At 53.5% G+C, this 21,285-nt stretch overlaps 1 protein-coding gene across 3 annotated transcripts in view; it reads right to left on the reverse strand.

Annotated features, from left to right (window-relative positions):
- Positions 1-716: 716 nt before the first annotated feature.
- WDR62 (WD repeat domain 62) overlaps positions 717-21,285 on the reverse strand; it is a 51,670-nt gene continuing 31,101 nt past the window's right edge. For 2 of the 3 annotated variants that reach the window (XM_023198179.1, XM_023198177.1), the window contains exons 13-32: positions 20,269-20,394; positions 17,742-17,809; positions 17,541-17,662; positions 16,292-16,367; positions 15,482-15,593; positions 15,313-15,376; positions 13,955-14,077; positions 12,599-12,732; positions 9,063-9,115; positions 6,224-6,442; positions 4,958-5,085; positions 4,515-4,618; positions 4,058-4,168; positions 3,682-3,819; positions 2,961-3,075; positions 2,738-2,864; positions 2,605-2,656; positions 1,833-2,468; positions 1,149-1,306; positions 717-1,057 (exon numbers count right to left, since the gene is read on the reverse strand). In XM_023198179.1, the coding sequence (XP_023053947.1) occupies positions 797-1,057; positions 1,149-1,306; positions 1,833-2,468; positions 2,605-2,656; positions 2,738-2,864; positions 2,961-3,075; positions 3,682-3,819; positions 4,058-4,168; positions 4,515-4,618; positions 4,958-5,085; positions 6,224-6,442; positions 9,063-9,115; positions 12,599-12,732; positions 13,955-14,077; positions 15,313-15,376; positions 15,482-15,593; positions 16,292-16,367; positions 17,541-17,662; positions 17,742-17,809; positions 20,269-20,394 (2,927 nt within the window). In that variant the 3' untranslated portion in view covers positions 717-796. The remainder of the gene's footprint in view (positions 1,058-1,148; positions 1,307-1,832; positions 2,469-2,604; positions 2,657-2,737; positions 2,865-2,960; positions 3,076-3,681; positions 3,820-4,057; positions 4,169-4,514; positions 4,619-4,957; positions 5,086-6,223; positions 6,443-9,062; positions 9,116-12,598; positions 12,733-13,954; positions 14,078-15,312; positions 15,377-15,481; positions 15,594-16,291; positions 16,368-17,540; positions 17,663-17,741; positions 17,810-20,268; positions 20,395-21,285) is intronic. The other variant, XM_023198178.2, reaches the window with a different exon arrangement.

The raw sequence follows: 21,285 nt of genomic DNA on the forward strand, positions 1-21,285 counted from the left end.
GTAATCCCAGCTACTTGGGAGGCTGAGGCAGGAGAATCGCTTGAACCTGGGAGGTAGAGTTTGCAGTGAGCCGAGATCACACTACTGCACTCTAGCCTGGGTGACAGAGCAAGATTCCATCTCAAAAACAAAAATAAATAAAGAGATGGGGTTTCACCAAGTTGCCCAGGCTGGTCTCAAACTCCTGGCCTCAAGCGATCCTCCCACCTCAGCCTCCTGAGTAGCCAGGATTATAAATGCAGGCCACCATACCCAGCTTGGGCAAGCCTGTTCATGGGTCCTCAGTTTCCCCTGTTGCAGATGGGGACACCACCACCCTGGACCTTGTGGGATCTACTGTGGCCTTGGCCCAGAGGCCCCGAGCCGTGATGTGGCAAAGCATGGGCTGCTGGGCAAGGTAGGCACATGGTGATCACAGCAGCCCCAGTGAGTTCTCAGGCACTGGCAGGGGGCAGGTAAGAGGGAGGGGCTGGCTCCTCCCTGGGGCACAACTGGGCCCCACTGGGTAAGCACCTCACATTAGTCTGCGGCAGCTCTGTGGGCAGTGTGGGAGGACCGGCCCTGATCATGGCTGCAGTTCCTGAAATTCTTGGGAATGCTGGTCCCGTGCTCTCCACTGACAGACACGAGTTCTCTGGGCATCACCCTCTACCCTTCCTCCCTGCTTCCACCTGAAGAGGGCTTTGTGGCTAGGCCCAAACAGACACCAGGAACCATTCCTCCAAGCTGTCAGTTTATTCGCTTAAAATACCTAAGTCCTCAGAAGCAGCAGGGCTGTGGTGGAGGGGCTGCACCCTCAGTGCCCCCGTGCCTTCCTCCGTACAGCCTGCACCAGCAGCTCCGAGTAGTGTTCCAGCAGGGCCTGCAGGTCTGGGCTGGCCAGAGGGCACAGTGTCGGTGGGGAGGGGGGTCCTGGGCTGGGCAGGGCCTGGGCTGGGGCCACACTGGTCCCCACCAGGCATTCGGCCTCCAGCTGACTATGGATCCACTGGAAGATGGAGACCAGCTCAGTCCGTGCCTGCTGCTGCCTGGTGTCCACCTGGCCACTGGAGATCAACTGCAAGGGATGCCAGCCTTGTCAGGGGCCACCAAGGCCAGGCGGTCCCAAGAGACCCCTCAACCCTTTCCCGACTCTGGGTTTGGCTCACCACACGGTAAAGGTCGAGGGCTTCTTGGAAGGTGGTCTGCAGCCTATGCAAGATGTTCCCCACCCTGTTCAGCTCAAGCGGGTACGGGGGCAGGGCTTCAGCCGGCACCCAGGGCTCACTCCAGCGGGCAGGGCTGCCCTGGAATAGACCGAGCGCACCTGAGGTAGAGAGGAGGGAATGAGCAAGACGAGCTGCATTCCATTGGTGTGAGCTGCCAGGGTAGTTGGGTGGACTCCATGCTGTCCTTCTGTCTGGAACTCTTCTCTGGGTCCCCAAGGCTCCCTCCCCTTCACTCCCACAGGTCTCTGCTCCAATGCAGCCTCCTCCCTGAAGCCTCTTCTCGTCCTCTGGTTTGTAATCCAACCCATCCCCACCCTGCACTCCCTCGCCCTCCTCTATCCCTCCTGAGCACGTGTCACTTCGTGATACATATGACGGGTTCCGTAAAGGTTTAGTCTGGGCATTGCCCCCAATGAAGATGTCAATTCTCTGTTTTGTCTACCACCATGTCCCATGTCCCAGGGTCTAGCACAAAGCCCAACATGTAATGCTTATTAAAATTAATGAACGAATGAATGAATGGCACAGTTCCTGTGGGCAGGTCAAGTGTCCATCTTTGAAGGTGAGCCAGCTAGCACACAGGATGGGCTTAGGGGACAGTCCTTGCTCCAGGGCTGTACTCACCAGAGGTGGACTCCAGGAGGGAGGCAGTGCCGCCAGGGACGCCAGGCCTGGCCTCTGGAAGCTGGGGGCTACTGGGATGGGCAGGAAGGCCAGGGGACTCAGGAGCTGGGAGACTCGGGCGAAAGGCAGAGCCATGGAGCCTCAGGGTGCTCTCGTCCATGGGGCTAGGGGCTGGGAAGCTCACTGCTGGGATGGTGACGCCAGGCTGGGCATCCACAGGGGGCAGCAAGAGCCCGTCACAGACACTTGACAGGGTCAGTCTCAGGTTGGCCCGGGCCTCGTGGTTGCCCCAGGAATGCAGGGCAGGCTCTTGGCCCTCGCTGCTCAAGTTGGGTGTTGCTGCAGCGGTGATGGCCTGAAGCTCCTGGCTCAGAGAGGCCAGCTCTCCAACAGATGATGGCCTACGGAGGGGCTGGGCCAGCGTGGCCACGATAGGGCCCTCACTGTCACCAAGGGAGATGCTGCGTGATATCCTGGCACGGGAGCTGGCAGTGGCTTCCATGTAGGAACAGGTGGAGGGGGTGTGGACACCCTGAGCCAGGCCTGGGGTGGGCGCAGAAGTGGGTGTTGGGAGCTTCCTGTCTGTGGGCAGCATGGAGGCAGGGACACAGGACGCCAGGCTTGTAAGGCAGGGGGCTGTAATGAAAGCAGATGGCACTGACTCCCCTACACAGAGCTGATGGCTAGGGCCCCTCCGGCCCCACAGCTCGGCTGGACATCCGGCCACTTGCCGAGAAACCCAGGGTTGTCCGTCTGGGACTGGGGCACTCACGTGGTGGGCGCCAGGCCTCCAGGGTCTCTTCAGCCTTCCCTGCAGCGAGGACCTGTAGGCACAGCTCTGAGGTGAGGACAAGACCTCAGGGTTCCCAGCCCCATGCCCTGAGGGAGGTGGCCCCAGTACTCACGTGGGTCCCGTCTGGGGAGGCGTAGCCAGTATCTGCTCTGGGCTGGCTTCCGCCTCGGTCCATGGGCTTGACCTCTGGAGACTTCACGAGGCGCTGGGTTGCCCGGGGAGGGAAGGTGTGGGTGAACCTATAGGAAGGAGAGCAGGGGGAATGATTCTCATTCAGCCTGCTCCGGGGGGCAGTCAAGGAGCCAGAGGGTGGGCTGTGCTTGGCCAGCTTCTACCTGGATGCCTTCTGGAGGCTTGAGAGGAACTGCGTGGAGATGCTCAGGCGTGGGTTGAAGAAGTACTCCTCAGCTTCAGAGGCCTCCACGTCTCCCAGAGCTGTGGGGAAGAGCTCTAGGGGAACATCCCGAGGTGACCCTCATAACCCTTCCCGCCAAGCAGCCCCGGCCCCAGGCCAGCCAACAGCCTAGTGGGGCAATCCCCAGAAACCCTTATCTGCAGACACAGGGTACAAGCAGGGGCAGTGGGCAAGGAGGCATTGTGAGGCTTAGGTCAAGAGTGAAGCAGCAGGCCAGGCACGGTGGCTCACAACTATAATCCCAGCACTTTGGGAGGCCAAGGCGGGTGGGTCACCTGAGGCCAGGAGTTTGAGACCAGTCTGGCCAACATGGTGAAACCTCATCTCTACTAAAAATACAAAAAATCAGCAAGGCTTGGTGGTGTGCGCCTGTAATCCCAGCTACCCGGGAGGCTGAGGCAGGAGAATCGCTTGAACCAGGGAGTTGGAGGTTGCAGGGAGCCGAGATTGCGCCACTGCACTCCAGCCTGGGCAACAGAGTGAGACTCTGTCTCAAAGAAGGCCAAAAAAAAAAAAACAAACGGAGCAGGTGTTCTCCACTTACCCTCCCGGCCCTGCTGGGGAGCCAACTCCAGGGACACCAATGCTGTGCCCAGGCTGCACAGATGGCCTTGGCAGGTGCGGGTGAGGCAGGGTCCTACCTCTGCAGGGGGACTCAGTCAGTGTCTCGAAGTGGTGGCGGAGGAACTTCTCCTGCTCTGGAGTCTGGGGTAGGGAGCTGCTGGGGACGCTGGGTTCCTCGGGCAGGGACAGCTCATCTTCTGTGGGACCTGCACATCCTGACAGGGAAGGAGGGAGGGACAAGAGGAGCCAACACCATGAGTCACAGCAGACGCCACCTGAAATGGAGAAAGCAGGCCCCACCCATCCCTGCCCTGTTGCCTGCAGGCTGAGAAGCAGGGATCCCCGTGTTCCAGGCTCAGTGGGCTCCAAGTGCAGGGCCTGTGCTTAGACACTGTGACTGGCCCTAAGCCAGGCCCGAGCAGCGAGTCCCCTGTGTGTCTGGCCCCTGCTTACCTGGGAAATGGGGCAGCAACGTGGCAAACCGAGGGGCGGGGTCAGGAGGCGGAGCTGGGGAGTGGATGGCCGCGAAGCTGCACTCCAAGTCGGCCTCTGACTCCCCCGAGTCTGAAGGAGAGAGTCGGGGTCAGGAGCCCACAGCCTGACCATTCAGGTGAGCCAGGGCCAGGGCTATGCTTCCCTGGGCTCAGTTTCCCCATCTGGAGGAGGGATGATAAGAGCACCCACCCACCGTTTTATGAATGAGGGAAGTTCCACATCAAGGAGGTGGCAGAGCTGGACTCTCAGCTGTAGGCAGCTGGGCCCAGAATCCTCAGGCAGCAGCAGGGACCACATGTGTCTTCCTTGACAGACTCTGAACTTCAGTACTGGGTCAAAGTCACCACTGGTGCCCAGAAAGGGGCCTGGCTGAACGCACAGACTGTCACAGGGTCCCTGCCTGCCCTGCACTCACCCTCAGGCGGGCTCTGGTCCTTTGGGCTGTCAGAGGACACCCTGAGGTAGGAGTCGCCCTGCTGGTCTCCAGGCCTGGCCTCCGCCTCCTTCCCACAATACTGGCTGCAGTGCCAGTGGGGGCAGAGAGAGAATAAAGGACTTCAGCTAGAGACTCAATAGCCAGCTCCACCTGGAGCCCCTAGGCACCCGTACCTGCTGCTCCTGCAGGAGCACTGCCTCAGCCTCCCTGCCTCCTCCAAATGTCCCCTCCTTCCCCCAGGTCAGGCCCTCCTGAACCCCACCTGGAACCAAGGAACTAAGGCTGGGCTCCTGCCCCATGCAGGCCACAACTGTCTCCACTCCCACAAGCCCACTGGGAAGGCAGAGAGCAGTTCTTCCAGGGTGCAGCTATCAGCTGGGGCTTCCTCCAACTAAAGCTCCCTTAGTAGAAAGGACACCCACCTGTCTGTCCCTGTGACTGTCACTTCTGCCTCCAGAGAGTAGAGGATGAGCTCACTGGCCTCAGATGATTCCCTCTGTTGGGGGAGGAAGGAGAGGTGCCCACGGCCAGCTTCCTGGGGACTCTCTGACTATGGGGAAGACAGCATAGCCATTCTGAAGCAGCCATGGCTGGGGCCACTATTATGCCAGGAACCATGCTGGCTGCTGGAGGCTGTGACCCAGGGCCTGTGCCACGCACCCTGCTCACAACCAGCTTGTCCTGGGCTGCCCCTGCATTATCAGTCCCTTTATAGATGAGGAAGAGGTATGGCACCAAAAATAGGAGGTCCAACCCTCTACGTGTCTATTTATATGAAGTTCAATAATAGGAAACCCAGTCCTTGGTTAGAGGTCAGAATACTGGTTATCCTGACGCAGGGACCTGACTGGGAGGGGCAGAAACCTTCTAGGAGGTAGAACACACTCCAGATTTTACCCAGGGTAGTGGACATATATGAATTACACAGATAGTTCATCAAGCTGTATATCTAAAATCTGTGCATGTTACTGGATGTATATTATACCCCAATAAAGATGACAAATTATAGGATAGGATAAAAAGGAATTTTGTTTGGAAAATAGTAGAGTAAGAGCTAAAGTTGCACGGGCACCTCTAAGAGCCCAGGCCCTATGCTTAAGCATGGATTCCTGTAAAAGCCCTCTGGGGCAGAAGAGATTGTTATTACCATTTAAAAGTTTTTTTTTTTTTTTTTTTTTTTAAAGAAAACAAAACAAAACAATTTAAAAAATATTTTTGTAGAGGTGGGATTTTGCTATGTTGTCTAGGCTGGCCTTGAACTCAAGTGATCCTTAAGTAATCCTCCTGCCTTGGCCTCCCCAAATGCTGAGATTAGAGGTGTTAGTCACTGCCCCTGGCCCCATTATGACTACTTTTTAGACGACTGAAGCCCAGAGAGGTAAGCCTCTTACTCAAGGTCACACAACAGGAATGGGTAGGGTCAGGGCTCCATCTACCCAAATGTCCCCCACTTGGGTACAAGCCTGCTCTAGCATCCAAGCTCTTAACCCCCAAGTGACTCACTTTCCAATGACTCCCTGTCTGCCCTGGGAAGTCTTGCTGTGCAAGTCCTGGGGCTCACCCTCCTACCCTTTACTGCCTCATGTAATCCTCCCTGCCCCCATGGAGTGGGAGTCAGCCTGAGGCACCAGGCCCCGGGGCCGTCACAGTGCCAGGGCTACAGGCCAGGCTGGGGGGGAAGTGCGTACCTCACTCAGCAGGCTGGCCAGGCTCTGTGGCTCCACTGAATCCAGAATGGAGTTCTCCAGACTCTCGGGCTTCATGGGGGTAAAGTAGCAATCCAGGTCCTGGGCATCCAGGATGGTCTTGAGGGGCTCTTGGCCAGCCCGCTCTGCCCAGCGGCCGTGGGGCTGGTAGCTGCGCTTGACATGGAAGGCCGAGCCATCCGCCACATCATCATCCCCTAGCTTGAAGGATATGGGACAGTCAGGCACCCGGCTGAGTGCTCACTCACTGCAGGGAGCGCCACAGACATTTCACACAGCCCATCCGGGCTCCTGGCTTTCAATACCATTCAGAAACAACTTCCAGGTACGTATCTCCAGCATGAACCTTTCTCTCTTTTTTTTTTTTTTGTTGTTGTTTTTGAGATGAAGTCTTGCTCTGTCTCCCAGGCTGGAGTGCAGTGGCGCGACCTTGGCTCACTGCAACCTCCACCTCCCAGTTTCAAGCAATTCTCCTGTCTCAGCCTCCAGAGCAGCACCACCACACCTGGCTAATTTTTGTGTTTTTAGTAGAGATGGGGTTTTGCCATTTTGGCCAGGCTGGTCTCAAACTGCTGACCTTAAGTGATCCGCCCGCCTCGGCCCAAAGTACTGGGATTACAGGCATGAGCCACACTGTGCCCAGCCCATTTTGTTGGTTTTTGGTAGAGGTGGACTCTCACCATGTTGCCCAGGCTGGTCTCAAACCCCTGGGCTCAAGAAATCCTGCTTCGGCCTCCCAAAGTGCTGGGAATGCCCAGCTGGGATTCACGAACTTTTCTCTGAAACTTCAGAATTGCACATGCGATTGCTCTACATCTCTGTATGGATGTCTGGTAGGTATTTCAAAGTTAACATGCTGACAACTCAACTCCTCATTTCCTCCACACAAACCTGCTCCTCCTAAAGCTTCCCTGTTTTAGTTGTTTTTTCCAGTTGCTCAGGCCCCAACCTTGGGATCATCCTTCATTCACCTCTCTTATTCTGTCTCTTATAATCCACATTGTCTTTCTCTTCTCTTTTTCTTTCTTTTCTTTTTTTTTGATACGGAGTCTTACTCTGTCGCGAGGCTGGAATGTAGTGGCGCGATGTCGGTTCACTGCAACCTCCGCCTCCTAGGTTCAAGTGATTCTCCTGCCTCAGCCTCCTGAGAAGTTGGGACTACAGGCACGCACAACCATGACCAGCTAATTTTTGTATTTTTAGTAGAGACGGGGTTTTACCATGTTGGTCAGGATGGTCTCAATCTTTTGACCTCGGATTACACCCGCCTCGGCCTCCCAAAGTGCTGGGATTACAAGCGTGAGCGACGGCACCAGCCTCTTTTTTTTTTTTTAAGAGACAAGGTCTCGCGCCGCTCTTCAAGCTGGAGTGCAGTAGCACAATCGCTGCAGCCTCCAACTCCTGGGCTGAAGCGATCCTCCTGCCTCAGGCCCCTGAGTAGCTGGAACTATGGGTGTGCACCACCACGCCTGGCTATTTTTTTTTTTTGGAGACGGAGTCTTGCTCTGTCGCCCAGGCTGGAGTGCAGTGGTGCGATCTCGGCTCACTGCAAGCTCTGCCTCCTGGGTTCACGCCATTCTCCTGCCTCAACCTCCCGAGTAGCTGGGACTACAGGCGCCCATTGACATGCCCGGCTACTTTTTTGTATTTTTAGTAGAGACAGGGTTTCACCGTATTAGCTAGGATGGTCTCGACCTCCTGACCTCATGATCCGCCAGCCTCAGCCTCCCAAAGTGCTAGGATTACAGGTGTCAGCCATCGTGCCCAGCCATGCCTGGCTATTTTTAATTTTTTGTAGAGATGGGGGTCTCACTATGTTGCCTAAGCTAGTCTTGAGCTCCTAGCATCGTGGCCTTTACAGGTATAGGCTGTTATGACTAGAACATTCGTCCCAGTATCTGCCTGTCTCACTTGCTTCAACTCTGATCAGTATCATTTTCCCAATGAGGCCTTTCCTGTTCACTTAAAACTGCCACCCCCCAACACTCCTTATTTTCTCTATTTTTATTTTTTTTATGAGACAAGGTCTTGGCTCTGTTGCCCAGGCTGGAGTGCTGTGGTGCCATCTCAGTTCCCTGCAGCCTCAACTTCCCTGGCCCAAGCAATCTTTCCACTTCAGCCTCCTGAGTAGTTGGGACTACAGGTATGCACCACCACGCCTGGCTAATTTTTAAATTTTTTGTAGAGATGGGGGTCTCACTATGTTGCTCAGGCTGGTCTTGAACTCCTGGGCTCAAGCGATCTACCTGCCTTGGCTTCCCAAAGTGCTGGGATCAGAGGTGTGAACCACTGTGCTGGGCCCCTGTTCTTATTGTCTTTTTTGAGACAGGACCTCACTCTGTTGCCTAGGCTGGCGTCCAGTGGTGCCATCTCGGTTCCCTACAGCCTCAACCTCCTGGGCTCAAATGATCCTCCCACCTCAGCCTCCTGAGTAGCTGGGACCACAGACACGCATCAGTGCACCTGGCTGACGTTATGTTCCTTCTTGATTCTTTTCCCTCCACAGCACTTATCAGCACCCCACATATTACGTCACTTACTTATTTAATGGGGACACTGTTCCTCACCCACACAGGCAAGTGAGCCTGTGAAGGGAGAGGCTTTTGTTTCCCTTGTTCACTGTTGTGTCCCTGATATCCAGAACAATACCTGGCACAGGGCACTGATCATGAACAAACAGCTGTCTCACTGAGCCTGGAAGGATGACAGGGCTTCTCCAGAGAATAGAGGGACATGGAAAGGAAAAAGGATTTCCAGAAGGCAGAGCTGGGGAGGCGTTTCCTCTGCCAGCCCCTGAGCAACCCTCTCCCTGAAGACTTACCAGCCGCTTTGCCCACAGTGGCAGCTTGCCGTTGGTTAGCAGGCATCGAGGATCTGGACAGAAACACACAAAATCCATGAAAAGAGGACAAACATCCCAACAAACAGGCCATATACATAACCGGGCAGTCCCCAAAGAATCAACACCACAACCCAGAGGTCAGAAGGCTCAACAGCACCAGGTATCAGGGAAATGCAAACTTAAACCGTGGGACACGATATTTGACTCACAAGACTGACTGAGGTGACAAAGCTTAATACTACCAAAGGATGGCAGGAAAAGTGTGGGGACAACGGAGAGCCTAATGCAATGCAGGGTGGAGCAGTAACTGGGTTTGGAGAACTCTGGGGTTCTCTTCTTTTTTTCTCTTGAGACAGAGTCTCGCTCTGTCACCCAGGCTGGAGTGCGGTGGCGCGATCTCGGCTCACTAGAAGCTCTGCCTCCTTGGTTCATGCCATTCTCCTGCCTCAGCCTCCCAAGTAGCTGGGACTACAGGCGCCCACCACCATGCCCGGCTATTTTTTTTTTTTTTTTTGAGACGGAGTCTTGCTGTGTCGCCCAGGCTGGAGTACAGTGGCATGCTCTTCGCTCACTGCAAGCTCCGCCTCCTGTTCATGCCATTCTCCTGCCTCAGCCTCCCGAGTAGCTGGGACTACAGGTGCCTGCCACCACACCTGGCTAATTTTTTGTATTTTTAGTAGAGACGGGGTTTCACCGTGTTAGCCAGGATGGTCTCGATCTCCTGACCTCGTGATCCACCTGCCTTGGCCTCCCAAAGTGCTGGGATTACAGGCGTGAGCCACCACACTCGGCTAATTTTTTTTTTTTTTTGTATTTTTAGTAGAGATGGGTTTTCACTGTGTTAGCCAGGATGGTCTCGATCTCCTGACCTTGTGATCTGCCCACCTCAGCCTCCCAAAGTGCTAGGATTACAGGCATGCGCCATTGCACCTGGCTGGGGTTCTCTTTTAAAATAAAAGCCAGGCATACTGACTCAAGCCTGTAATCCCAGCACTTTGAGAGGTTGAGGTGGGAGGATACTTGAGGCCAGGAGTTCAAGACCAGCCTGGGCAACACAGTGAGACCTTTTCTCTACACACACCATCCCCTGACACACACATACTTAGTTGGGTGTGGTAGCTTGAGCCTGTAGTCCCAGCGACTCCACAGGCTGAGGAGGGAAAATTGCTTGAGCCCAGGAGGTCAAGGCTACAGTGAGCTATGATCGTGCTACTGCACTCCAACCTGGGCAACAAAAAAAGTGAAATAAAATAATAAAACAACTTTATAAAAGTAAAAATAATCCCCAGATCCAGCAGTGCTACTCCTCAGACTCTGTCCTGGAGAAATCCTCACATTTCGAGGAGGCCTAGGAGTGGTCTCCGTCTCCATAGCCTCATTAACAGTGATGTGGGCCGGGCGCGGTGGCTCAAGCCTGTAATCCCAGCACTTTGGGAGGCCGAGACGGGCGGATCACGAGGTCAGGAGATCGAGACCATCCTGGCTAACACGGTGAAACCCCGTCTCTACTAAAAATACAAAAACTAGCTGGGCGAGGTGGCGGGCGCCTGTAGTCTCAGCTACTCGGGAGGCTGAGGCAGGAGAATGGAGTAAACCCGGGAGGCGGAGCTTGCAGTGAGCTGAGATCTGGCCACTGCACTCCAGTCCGGGCGACAGAGCAAGACTCCGCCTCAAAACACAAAAAAAAAAAAAAAAAAAAAACAGTGATGTGAAATCAAGAAACCTAAATGGCCACCTGCAGGGGAATAACTTAAAATTTCGGAGGACTCTGCTTTGTATTCACCAATATACAGGTAGATGAGAGACTTTGCAGAGGAAAAAGATTTCGGAAAATATCCACAACAGAATTCAATTTATTTTTACTTATTCATTTATTTTTTGAGACAGGGTCTTGCTTTGTCACCCAGGCTGGAGTGCAGTGGCACAATCTCAGCTCACTGCAATCTCCACTTCCCAGGTTCAAGTAATTCTCCTGTCTCAGTTTCTCAAGTAGCTGGGATTACCGATGCACGCCATCACGCCCAGCTAATTTTTGTATTTTTAGCAGAGATGGGGTTTCACCATGTTGGCCAGGCTGGTCTCAAACTCCTGACCTCAGGTGATCCACCTGCCTTGGCCTCCCAGAGTGCTGGGATTACAGGCGTGAGCCACCGCACCCACCCTCAAACACATCTTTGATGCCTGGTCAGGTGGTGTGAGTGGATGAAGCTGACTACAGTCTGCCCTCAGAAGTGATCACATGCTCAGATGTGGACAGCTACAGCAATTGGCTCAGAAGTGGGTGCACCAGTCATACCAGGAACATGAGTCACACAACCCTAAGACTCTGCTTGAGCTGCTATAGGAAAGAGGTGTTCTATTCTCTATGGAGTTTTATAAGCCTGTAGTTGCTGGGGGTATCTTTTCCCCTAGTAAAGGAAGAGTCTGTCCGTCAGCAAAGCCAACATGAAGAAAAGCAGAGCCAAAAGATACAAAAAAAAAACCTTCCTATTAACATCATCTGTCTATCTGGATCCAGCCATGCTGAAAGCTAATCCTCTCCAATTTTCAGGCACCAAAAAATTCTCTTCCTTACTTAAGCCTGCTTGCTTTTATACTGAAAGAGTCTTGACTGATACGATTATTGAGTTTCTTTCTTTTTCTACAGACAGGGTCTCACTCTATTGTTCAGGCTGGAGTGCAGTGGTGTGATTATAGCTCACTATAACCTGGAATTCCTGGGCTCGAGCAATCTTCCTGCCTCAGCCTTCCAGGTAGCTGGCAATATAGGTGTGCACCATCAGGCCCAGCTAATTTTTTTCTTTTTGTAGGAACGGGGTCTTGGTATGTGCCAGGCTGGTCTCAAACTCCTGGCCTCAAGTGATCCTCCTGCCTCAGCCTCCCATGTAGTTGGGACTACAGATGTGTGCCACTATGCCTGGCTAATTTCTTTTTTTTAAATTTTTTTTGCATAGATGGGCTCTCACTATGTTACCCAGGCTGGTCTCGATCTCCTGGCCTCAAGTGACTTTCCCATTTCGGCCTCCCAAAGTGCTAAAATTCCAGGTGTGAGCCACCATGCTAAGCCTGATTACTGAGTGTTATTTATTTTATTTATATTATTATTATTATTTTTGAGACGGAGTCTTGCTCTGTCACCCAGGCTGGAATGCAGTGGCACAGTGCCACTGCACAGTGGCTCACTGCAACCTCTGCCTCCCAGGTTCAAGCAATTTTCCTGTCTCAGCCTCCCTAGTAGCTGGACTACAGTTGCACACGCCACCACGCCCGGCTAATTTTTGTATTTTTAGTTGAGACAGGGTTTCACCATATTGGTCAGGCTGGTCTGGAACTCCTGACCTCAGGTGATCCACCCACCTCGGCCTCCCAAAGTGCTGGGATTATAGGTGTGAGCCACCATGCCTGGTTGACTCCTGAGTTTTAATATGTGCCAGGCCCTGTAAACAAAGTCATGAGCAAAACCCAGCAACGTTTCCCTATACTGACATAGTTCAAAATAAGGCCCCTTTTCCAACCTGGATCCAAGCTGTCTTTGGATGGTGTCTTCAGCATCTCTTCTGGCTCACACTCTTCCTCCAGATCATCCTCTGTCTGCTCTCCAGGGCTCAGGGAGCGAATCTCACTAGGTGTGGACACATACGTATCCTGCCTAAAGCCAGGAATGAGGACGGTAAGGAGAGAATACAGGCAAACGGGCTGGTGGTGGGGACTTGCCTAGGGCCAGACCCTGTGCTAAGCTCCATGTTAACATATTCTTGGCTGCTGGTCAAGATGGTGCTGGCAAGTCTCTCACTTGACACTGTCTCCCCACTAGAAACACATCACCACAATAGATGAGATTAACAAAGGCCAGACTACAAACGAACACAAACTCTCTCAGGGTCACAGCAATGGGACGGAAAGCCAAGCAGACAGTGGGACTGCAGTCCTGTGTTGGGCTCCCTATAGGTGGCAGCAATGATGGTGGCTCCTCCCGAGTACAGGAAACTAAAACTCCCTCGGCAGGAGGTAGGCACTGAAGCCAGGGCCCTGGTTCATAGCTTAGGGGTGGAGCGGGAGTCTCAAAACCAAGATGATACCTCTAATACCACCTCAGGACCTCAGGACCAGTGGCCCCTGTTAAGGCCTGATCTCCACAGTGCACTGGGAGCCACATGGAGCCAATGGCAAAAACAGACACACCCAGCAGCAGGAGAGAAGAAAAACCAAAAAACTTCCCACTCAAAATGAGCAACACCCAAACCAAAACCTCAAATCAAAAACTAGAACATGAGTTATCTGCAAATAAAACTGGCTTTGCTACATAAACACTTGAAAGAAGTATATTTAGAAGATGCAAAGAAGTAAGTGAAGCTACTGCTTTAAGGTGGGAGTAAGAGGACACTGCGGTCCCACTGCAGCCTTCCCCTCAGACCCCCTCCCTACCCACCCTTCCCCTTGGCTGGCCGGTCTGGGACTGCTCTGTTCCCACAGCCACTTGGGGCATACCCCATCACAGTGCTCAGAGGTTCGCCAAACACTTTGCTTTACCACTTCAACACCCTTCTCACGGCCAGGTGCAGTGGCTCATATCTGTGATCCCAGCACTTTGTGAGGCCAAGGTAGGAGGGTCCCTTGGGGCCGGGAGTTCAAGATGAGCCTGGGCAACACAGCAAGACTCTGTCTCTATTATTTATGAAAATTTAAAAACCCCACAAACCTTTTTGTATGTATTACTGTAACTGCATATTCAAAGTCTGTCTCCCCGACCCAGCTGTGAGTGTGCTAAGGGCAGGGCCCAGGGCTGTCTTGGCCACTGCTGTGTCCCCAGCATCACTCCATGGGGCCCCAGCAGGGACTCATTCCTCTGGTAGGACAGGGGCTGCCAGGACCTGGGGTGGCCGTTCTGCTTCCTGTCCTTTGTGTGCGGCTGCTGCTCCTGGTGGTCGATCTCCAGCAAGTGCTGCTTCATGCAGTTGGTGATCTCCGGGCCCAGGTGCCAGATGAACACACAGCTGTGGAGGCCAAAGAGAGACACGCAAGGCAGAGGAAGAGTGAGCATGGGAGCTGCTGCCGTGGCTGACCCTGAAGCCGCCCTCACCACAGCCTGGACCCCATTCTCCACATGCTCCTGGAAAACACACCCCTATCCGCTTAGTGCAGGGATGCTGGACTCGCCACATCCATACCCTGGGCCCAGGTCTGGGGCATCTCAGCAAACCAGGGCCTGCTCTGGAGGCCTCAAGACCTGAGGAAGGGGGCTGTGGGGAAGAACAGGGGTAAAGCAAAGGGAGTTGACAAAAGGGACTTCCTTGAGCACCACCCATGTGCTAAAGAATGTATGGATATCATCTCATTCATTTCTCACCATACGATTTTCTTTTTCTTTTTTTTTTTTTTGAGAGTCTTGCCCTGTTACCCAGGCTAGGGTGCAGTGGCGCGATCTCCACTCACTGCAACTTCTGCCTCCCAGGTTCAAGTCATTCTCATGCCTCAGCCTCCTGAGTAGCTGGGACTACAGGCGCCTGCCACCACGCACAGCTAATTTTTGTAGTTTTAGTAGAGACACAATTTCTCTATGTTGACCAGGCTGGTCTTGAACTCCTGACCTCAGGTGTTCAACTCGCCTAGGCCTCCCAAAGTGCTGGGATTACAGGCGTGAGCCACCACGCCTGGCCTCATCACACCATTTTTAAGGTAAATGGTGTTGTCTTTTACAGGGGAGCAAACTGAGGCTCAGGGTAAATAAGCTGTTCAAGGTGACACGAAAATAAGTGACAGGGCTGGGATTTGTTTCTTCTTTTTAGTTTTTTTTTTTTTTTTTGAGACGGGGTCTTGCTCTGTCACCCAGGCTGGAGTGCACTGGCGTGATCTGTGCTCCCTGCAACTTCTACCTACCAGGTTCAAGCCATCTTCCCCCTCCTGAGTAGCTGGGACTACAGTTGTACACGACCACACCCAGCTAATGTTTTGTAGCGATGGGGTTTGCTATGTTGCCCAGGCTGGTCTCAAACTCCTGAGCTCAAGTGATCCATCCACCTCAGCCTCCCAAAGTGCTGGGGTTACAGGTGTGAGCTATCATGTCCAGCTTAGAGCTGGGATTTGAACTCAAGGCTGGGTGTGACACCAAGACTCCCACAATCCGAACTGGGCAGCTCAGAAATGCTTTCTACACAGGCAGGTTGAGAACAGGTTGAGAACAGTGCTCATGGTATCTGAGCCACAACTCTCCCAACGGTCCATATCCCACCTGTCTCCAGATACTGTGATCAAGTGATGACAGTCATAGGTGAACTTCATGCTGGTAATAATTTCTGCAAACAAAGCAGAGAGGCTGCACTTGCCTTTGGAGTCAGAGGCTGGGGGTGGGGGTCGGGGGGGGCGGTGAGGAGGCCTCCCAAGCAGAGAGGTAGACCCACCTGAATGGCCAAACATCTTGGCAATGCACTCGCCTGAGTAAAAGTCAATCACTGAGATGCTTTTGTCAGAGCAGCTGGTGGCCAGGAAGGTGCCTGAAGGGTCCACGTGGACCTGCCAGGAAAGGGACCCACATGTCACTCCAGCTGCCTGCTTCTTCCTTATGATGAGGCCTGGGCCCCTCCCTCCCCCATGGTGGATGCTCAGCACATGGGACCCTGGCAGGGCAGGAGCTCTCGCTCCCATTCGACAGGTGAAGAAATTAACAACCACCTCAGCAGTAACAACAGTAGCCAGGCCCTGAGCTAAGCACTGAACGTGTACAAACTGAACTCCTCCAGAGAACAAGTCTATGAGCCAAGCTGTCTATGTGCATTTTACAGGGGATGATGAAACAGGCTTAAGAGATGATGCTTGCCCAAGGTCACACAGTCAGCCTGAGGCAGAGCCTGAATCCATAACTGTCCTAGACCAGAGGCTCTGAGAAGGTCCCCCCTTGTCTTGAGTGACCCATGGCTGGTGTGGGTCACTCAAGAGAGGAGTCCATGCCTCTGATTCTTCCCATTATACCCTGCTGCCACTTAAAATGGAACCCACTTAGATGCCCTGCTTGGGGAAGGGCTCTGTAAATAAAGGAAACGCAGCTGGGGTCACCCTCCCCACCCTCTCGCAAGCATCCTTGTTTAACCAGGCCTGAGAAGGTGCTGGCCAGCGCGGTGCACTGAGAAAGGACCAAGGCCACAGGTCTCAGGTGTGGGCCATCATAATAGGTGGCCCATCAGGGCAGCAGACGGGGGTCTCCAACTCCTTACCTTCAGCAAGGACCCTTCGTCACCCTGGGAGCCCTTGTAGCACTTCTTCTGCTTCCCGTTCACAGTGTTGTAGACTCTGGGGAAGTGGGGGTGTGTTGTGACCAGCAGGGCCCCGCCTACCCCACCACCTCATCCTCTGGGTCTTGTTGTCCTCCCCTCCCCTGGAAGCCCCCTGCTACCTCTTGTCCCCATCTGATGCCTAGACTGAAACTGAAACCCCATCTCAAGCTGAGGTTTTGTCCTGGGGTACCCACTGAGTTAATGCCCATCTCCCCCACACACTGCAAGCTCAGTGCCTGGCACTGCATGAGAAAGAACTGGAAAGGGGGTGCAGAGCCTCTCTGCACTGCTTTGCCCCCTGCACACTCACTCTCTGCCTCCCCCTGGCTCACTCCTCCACATCCTCCCCAGGCTCAGGTGTCTCTTCCTCCAGGAAGTCCTGCTTGATTCCCAGATGGGGTCAGGTGTCTCCGCAGGGATCCTGGGCTCCCCTATCTCTGACTACTCTGTCACTGTCTGTGGCTGTGAGGTGACCATGTCCCCTCTACTGGACTGTGAGCTCCATGAAGGAGGGCCTGGGGCTATCCTGGCCACTGCCATGATCCCAGCACCATCCAGCCCAGTTAGGTACTCAGGGAATACGGGTGAATGATGGAGTTTATGTGCCACATCAGCACCTTAGTCATCCCACATCAGCTCTAGGGAGAGCCAGAAGGAAGCCCTCTGCTGACCTGGAGGCCAGGTCTGGGAGAGCCCAGCTTCTAAGAAATACTTGCTGGTGGCCAGGTGTGTGGCTCACGCCTGTAATCCCAGCACTTTGGGAGGCTGACGTGGGCGAATACTTGAGGTCAGGAGTTCGAGACCAGCCTGGCCAACATGGCGAAACCTCGTCTCTACTAAAAATACAAAAAATTGGCTAGGCGTGGTGGTGGAAGCCTGTAATTCCAGCTACTTGGGAGGCTGAGGCAGGAGAATCACTTGAACCCAAGAGGCAGAGGTTGCAGTGAGCTAAGATGGCACCACTGCATTCCAGCCTGGGCAACAGCGAGACTCTGCCTCAAAAAACGAACGAACAAACAAACAAACAAACAAACAAACAAACAAACAAACAACAAAACCAAGAAGGAACACCTGCTGGGTCCCTCAATCCCCTCCCAGCTTCTTGGGAACCAGGGGAACAGAGGGAGAAAAGCAGACAGCCTAGGACAAGGCAGACCAGGCCAGCTAAGGGTCCAGGGCCACCCCTTACCTCACATTGCGGTCCTGGCAGGCCACGGCCACGTACTTCTGGGTGATGTCAATGTCCATGTCATACAAGGTGGTTTTCTCTGCTACGTGGTGGGTACGGACAAAGTGTAATCCATCTGAACCCTGGCAGGGCCGGCAGGACCTTCAGAGAATGCCCCGATAATCCCCCACCCCAGCCCCCAAGGAAGCCTTGCTACCCTACCCGCTGGGCACTGCGAAAGTAGATGCTCTTGTCGGCCCCACAGCTGATCATCTGGATGTCTCTGTTGCCTGGGGGAGGAGGACGCTGTGTGTTACACAGGGCTGGGACACATGGGCAGGGGACCCTAGCTGGGGAACTCCACTGCAAGAGCCATCAACCAACTGTGCTGGGTTCAAGGAAGGCTTCCTGGAAGTAGCGAGGTGGGTGCTGGGTCGGGGTGGGACTCTTAAGATATGAGCTGTATGTGTGAGAGGGCACAGGTGGAGCTGTGGGCAAGGCAGGCTCTGCAGAGCAAGGGCATATAGAGAAACAAAGGCTGGGGACAAAGAAGGGACACCCTCTCCAGTCTGGGATTGAGATAGGTGACTTCAGCAGCAGAGTAGAGGCAGGACTGTAGCAGGGACCAGTGGAGACAGGCTGGGAGGCTCGTGCCACCAAGATCAATTGCAAGATCCACACGAGCCTTGGGCCAGGCCCCATGCATATGGCTAGTCTTCCTGAATGCTCACTACCCATCCCACTGGACAAGTGTGAACACAGAGGTTCACAGAGTCCTTGTCCCAAGGCACACAGAGGATGGGGCAGGACTGAACCCAGGCATTCTCTGGTGCCAGGGTCAAAGCTGTTAAACACTGCTCTGAATCTGGGCCTCCCCTTTGAGCCTCAGCTTCCTGTCCGTGCAATGGGTATGGTGACAGTCCCTTCCCTGGAGTGGTGTGAAGCCCTTGAAACAGGGACTGCCACATGGTAAGCACTAGACATAGTCTTGCTTTTATTATTCTCATTTCTTTTTTTTTTTGAGGTAGAGTCTTGTTCTGTTGCCCAGGCTGGAGTACAATGCCGTGATCTCAGCTCTCTGCAACCTCCACCTCCTAGGTTCAAGCAATTCTCCTGCTTCAGCGTCCCAAGTAACTGGGATTACAGGCACATGCCACCACACCTGGCTAATTTTTGCATTTTTAGTAGAGACAGGGTTTCACCATGTTTGTCAGGCTGGTCTTGAACGCCTGATCTTGTGATCTGCCCACCTCGGCCTCCGAAAGTGCTGGGATTATAGGCATGAGTCACCGCCCCCCACTGTCTCATTTCTTTACAGAATAGCAGTTTGGTGAGGATGAAACAACAGAACAAATATAAAACTCTTAGAGTCTCGGCACATCAGACATGTTCCTTCATGACAGGACATTTGAGAGGGTCCAGGCCTGACATACAAGTATTAGATGTTGCTCAAGGAGGAGTCGTTGGCTTATAGAAGGGAGTGAGCCCCATATAAGCGAGGAAGTGTAACCCGGGAGGGACCCAGAGAAGGCCTGCAAGCCTCTGGTAATGTTCTGCTTTTTAACCTGCATGTGGTGAATCTAAGTACCGTATTTAACAATATTACGACCACGAGCAATTAGAAAAGTCTCTGCTATCAACAATGTCCCAGTTCAAACCTCGCTCCTAAGAACTGTGAACTGGATACTCACTGGCTTTTTTTTTTTTTTGAGACAGAGTCTTGCTCTGTCACCCAGGCTGGAGTGCAGTGGCACAATTTTGGCTCACTGCAACCTCGGCCTCCCAGGTTCAGGCTATTGTTCTGCCTCAGCCTCCCAAATAGCTGGGATTACAGGCGTGCACCACCGTGCCCAGTTACTTTTTTTGAATTTTTAGTAGAGACGGGGTTTCACTATGTTGGCCAGGCTGGTCTCAAACTCCTGACCTCAGGTGATCTGCCCGCCTCAGCCTTCGAAAGTGCTGGGATGACAAGTGTGAGCCACCACGCCTAGCCTATATTCTTCTTCCTCTTTTTTTTTTTTTTTTGAGACAAAGTCTCGCATTGCCACCCAAGCTGGAGTGCAATCACTGGCGCAATCTCAGCTTGCTGCAAGCTCCGCCTCCCAGATTCACATAATTCTCCTGCCTCAGCCTCCCGAGTAGCTGGGATTACAGGCGCACACCACCATGCCTGGCTAATTTTTTTGTATTTTTAGTAGAGACGGGGTTTCACTATGTTGGCCAGACTAGTCTCAAACTCCTGACCTCATGATCTGCCTGCCTTGGCCTCCCAAAGTGCTGAGATTACAGGTGTGAGCCATGGCACCTGGCCATTATTCTTTTTTTTTCTTCGAGATGGGTTCTCACTCTGTTGCCTAGGCTGGAGTGCAGTTGTATGAACTTAGCTCACTGCAGCCTCCACCTCCCAGGTTCAAGCAATTCTCCCACCTCAGTCACCTGAGTAGCTAGAATTACAGAAACACCACCACATCCAGCAAATTTTTGTATTTTTAGTAGAGACGGGGTTTCACCATGTTGTCTAGGCTGGTCCCAAACTCCTGACCTCAGGTGATCCACCTTCCTTGGCCTCCCAAAGTGCTGGAATTACAGGCGTGAGCCACTGCACCTGGCTCCGGCCATTATTCTTTAGACTATACACAGATACTGTATTCACTTGTTTGGATATATATTTTACAGGAGAGTTGAAAGAATGAATCCTTTTTTAGCAGGTAGCTAGCAAGGCGCAGGGAGCAGGAAGGAAGGGGCTCACCAGCGAACTTGATGGCAGTGATGGAGGAGGAGTGGTCATCCAGCGTCTGCTCCAGGTTGTAGTTCTTCTCCACATTCAGCACATGGATCAGCCGGTCCCGACTGGCTGAGGCCAGCAAGGTCAGCCCTGTGAGAGGAGAGAATAAGACTGGCTCCTGAAGGCTGCGTGGGTGCCCTGGCCTCCCAGAAGGGCAGTGTGACCAAGCTGCCCAGTCCTCGGAGAAGGGGTCTTTGGTTCTTCAACTGTAGCCAACTTGGCTCAAGCCTGGCAAGGGCCACTCCCTCAGCTCTGTGTGGTCTTTCCCAGAGCCCCCACACCCTGGCATTTCATCTCCTCACCACCAGCTCAGGAGGGTGAGTCTCAATGGGCACATGGACGCTCCTCCAGGGTCATCCACAGCAGACACTCCAGCAGAGCCCAGTGCTCTTGCCTGCTGGGTCCGACTCCTTGGCGTGCTGGGTAAAGCCCTGGCAACCTCTCGGCCTCTTCCAAAACCAATGTCCTCTCACCCTCTGAGGTCTGGCTACCTGGGCCTTATTCAGGTCCTATTGACTGCCTGTGGACAGACTACCATCTGCCACCAGCCTTCCCTACTCTGGTCAGTTGCTATGTCTGAGGCCTAACAACATGACCTGAGGCGGAGGGGAGATCAGGAGAGGCGAACCGAGTGAAGAGATGTTTAAAGATAAGTTGGTAGGGCACACAGCATGGGGGATGGGAGAACGAAAGAAGAGCACGGGCAAAATCACATCAAGATATAACTCCACCATCTCCATAACTCCCAAAGTGCTGGGATTACAGGTATGAGCCACCGTGCCCAGCCTAGAAAAAGTCTTGAGGAGCCAGACGTGGTGTTCACACTTGTAATCCCAGCATTTTGGGAGGCCAAAGCGGGTGGATCACCTGAGGTTAGGAGTTCGAGACCAGCCTGGCTAATATGGTGAAACCCCGTCTCTACTAAAAATACAAAACTTAGCCAGGTGTGAAGGGGGCATGCCTGTAATCCCAGCTACTCTC

The sequence above is a fragment of the Piliocolobus tephrosceles genome, chromosome 21 (genome assembly GCF_002776525.5).
Source record: "Piliocolobus tephrosceles isolate RC106 chromosome 21, ASM277652v3, whole genome shotgun sequence".
Classification (NCBI taxonomy): Eukaryota; Metazoa; Chordata; class Mammalia; order Primates; family Cercopithecidae; genus Piliocolobus; species Piliocolobus tephrosceles.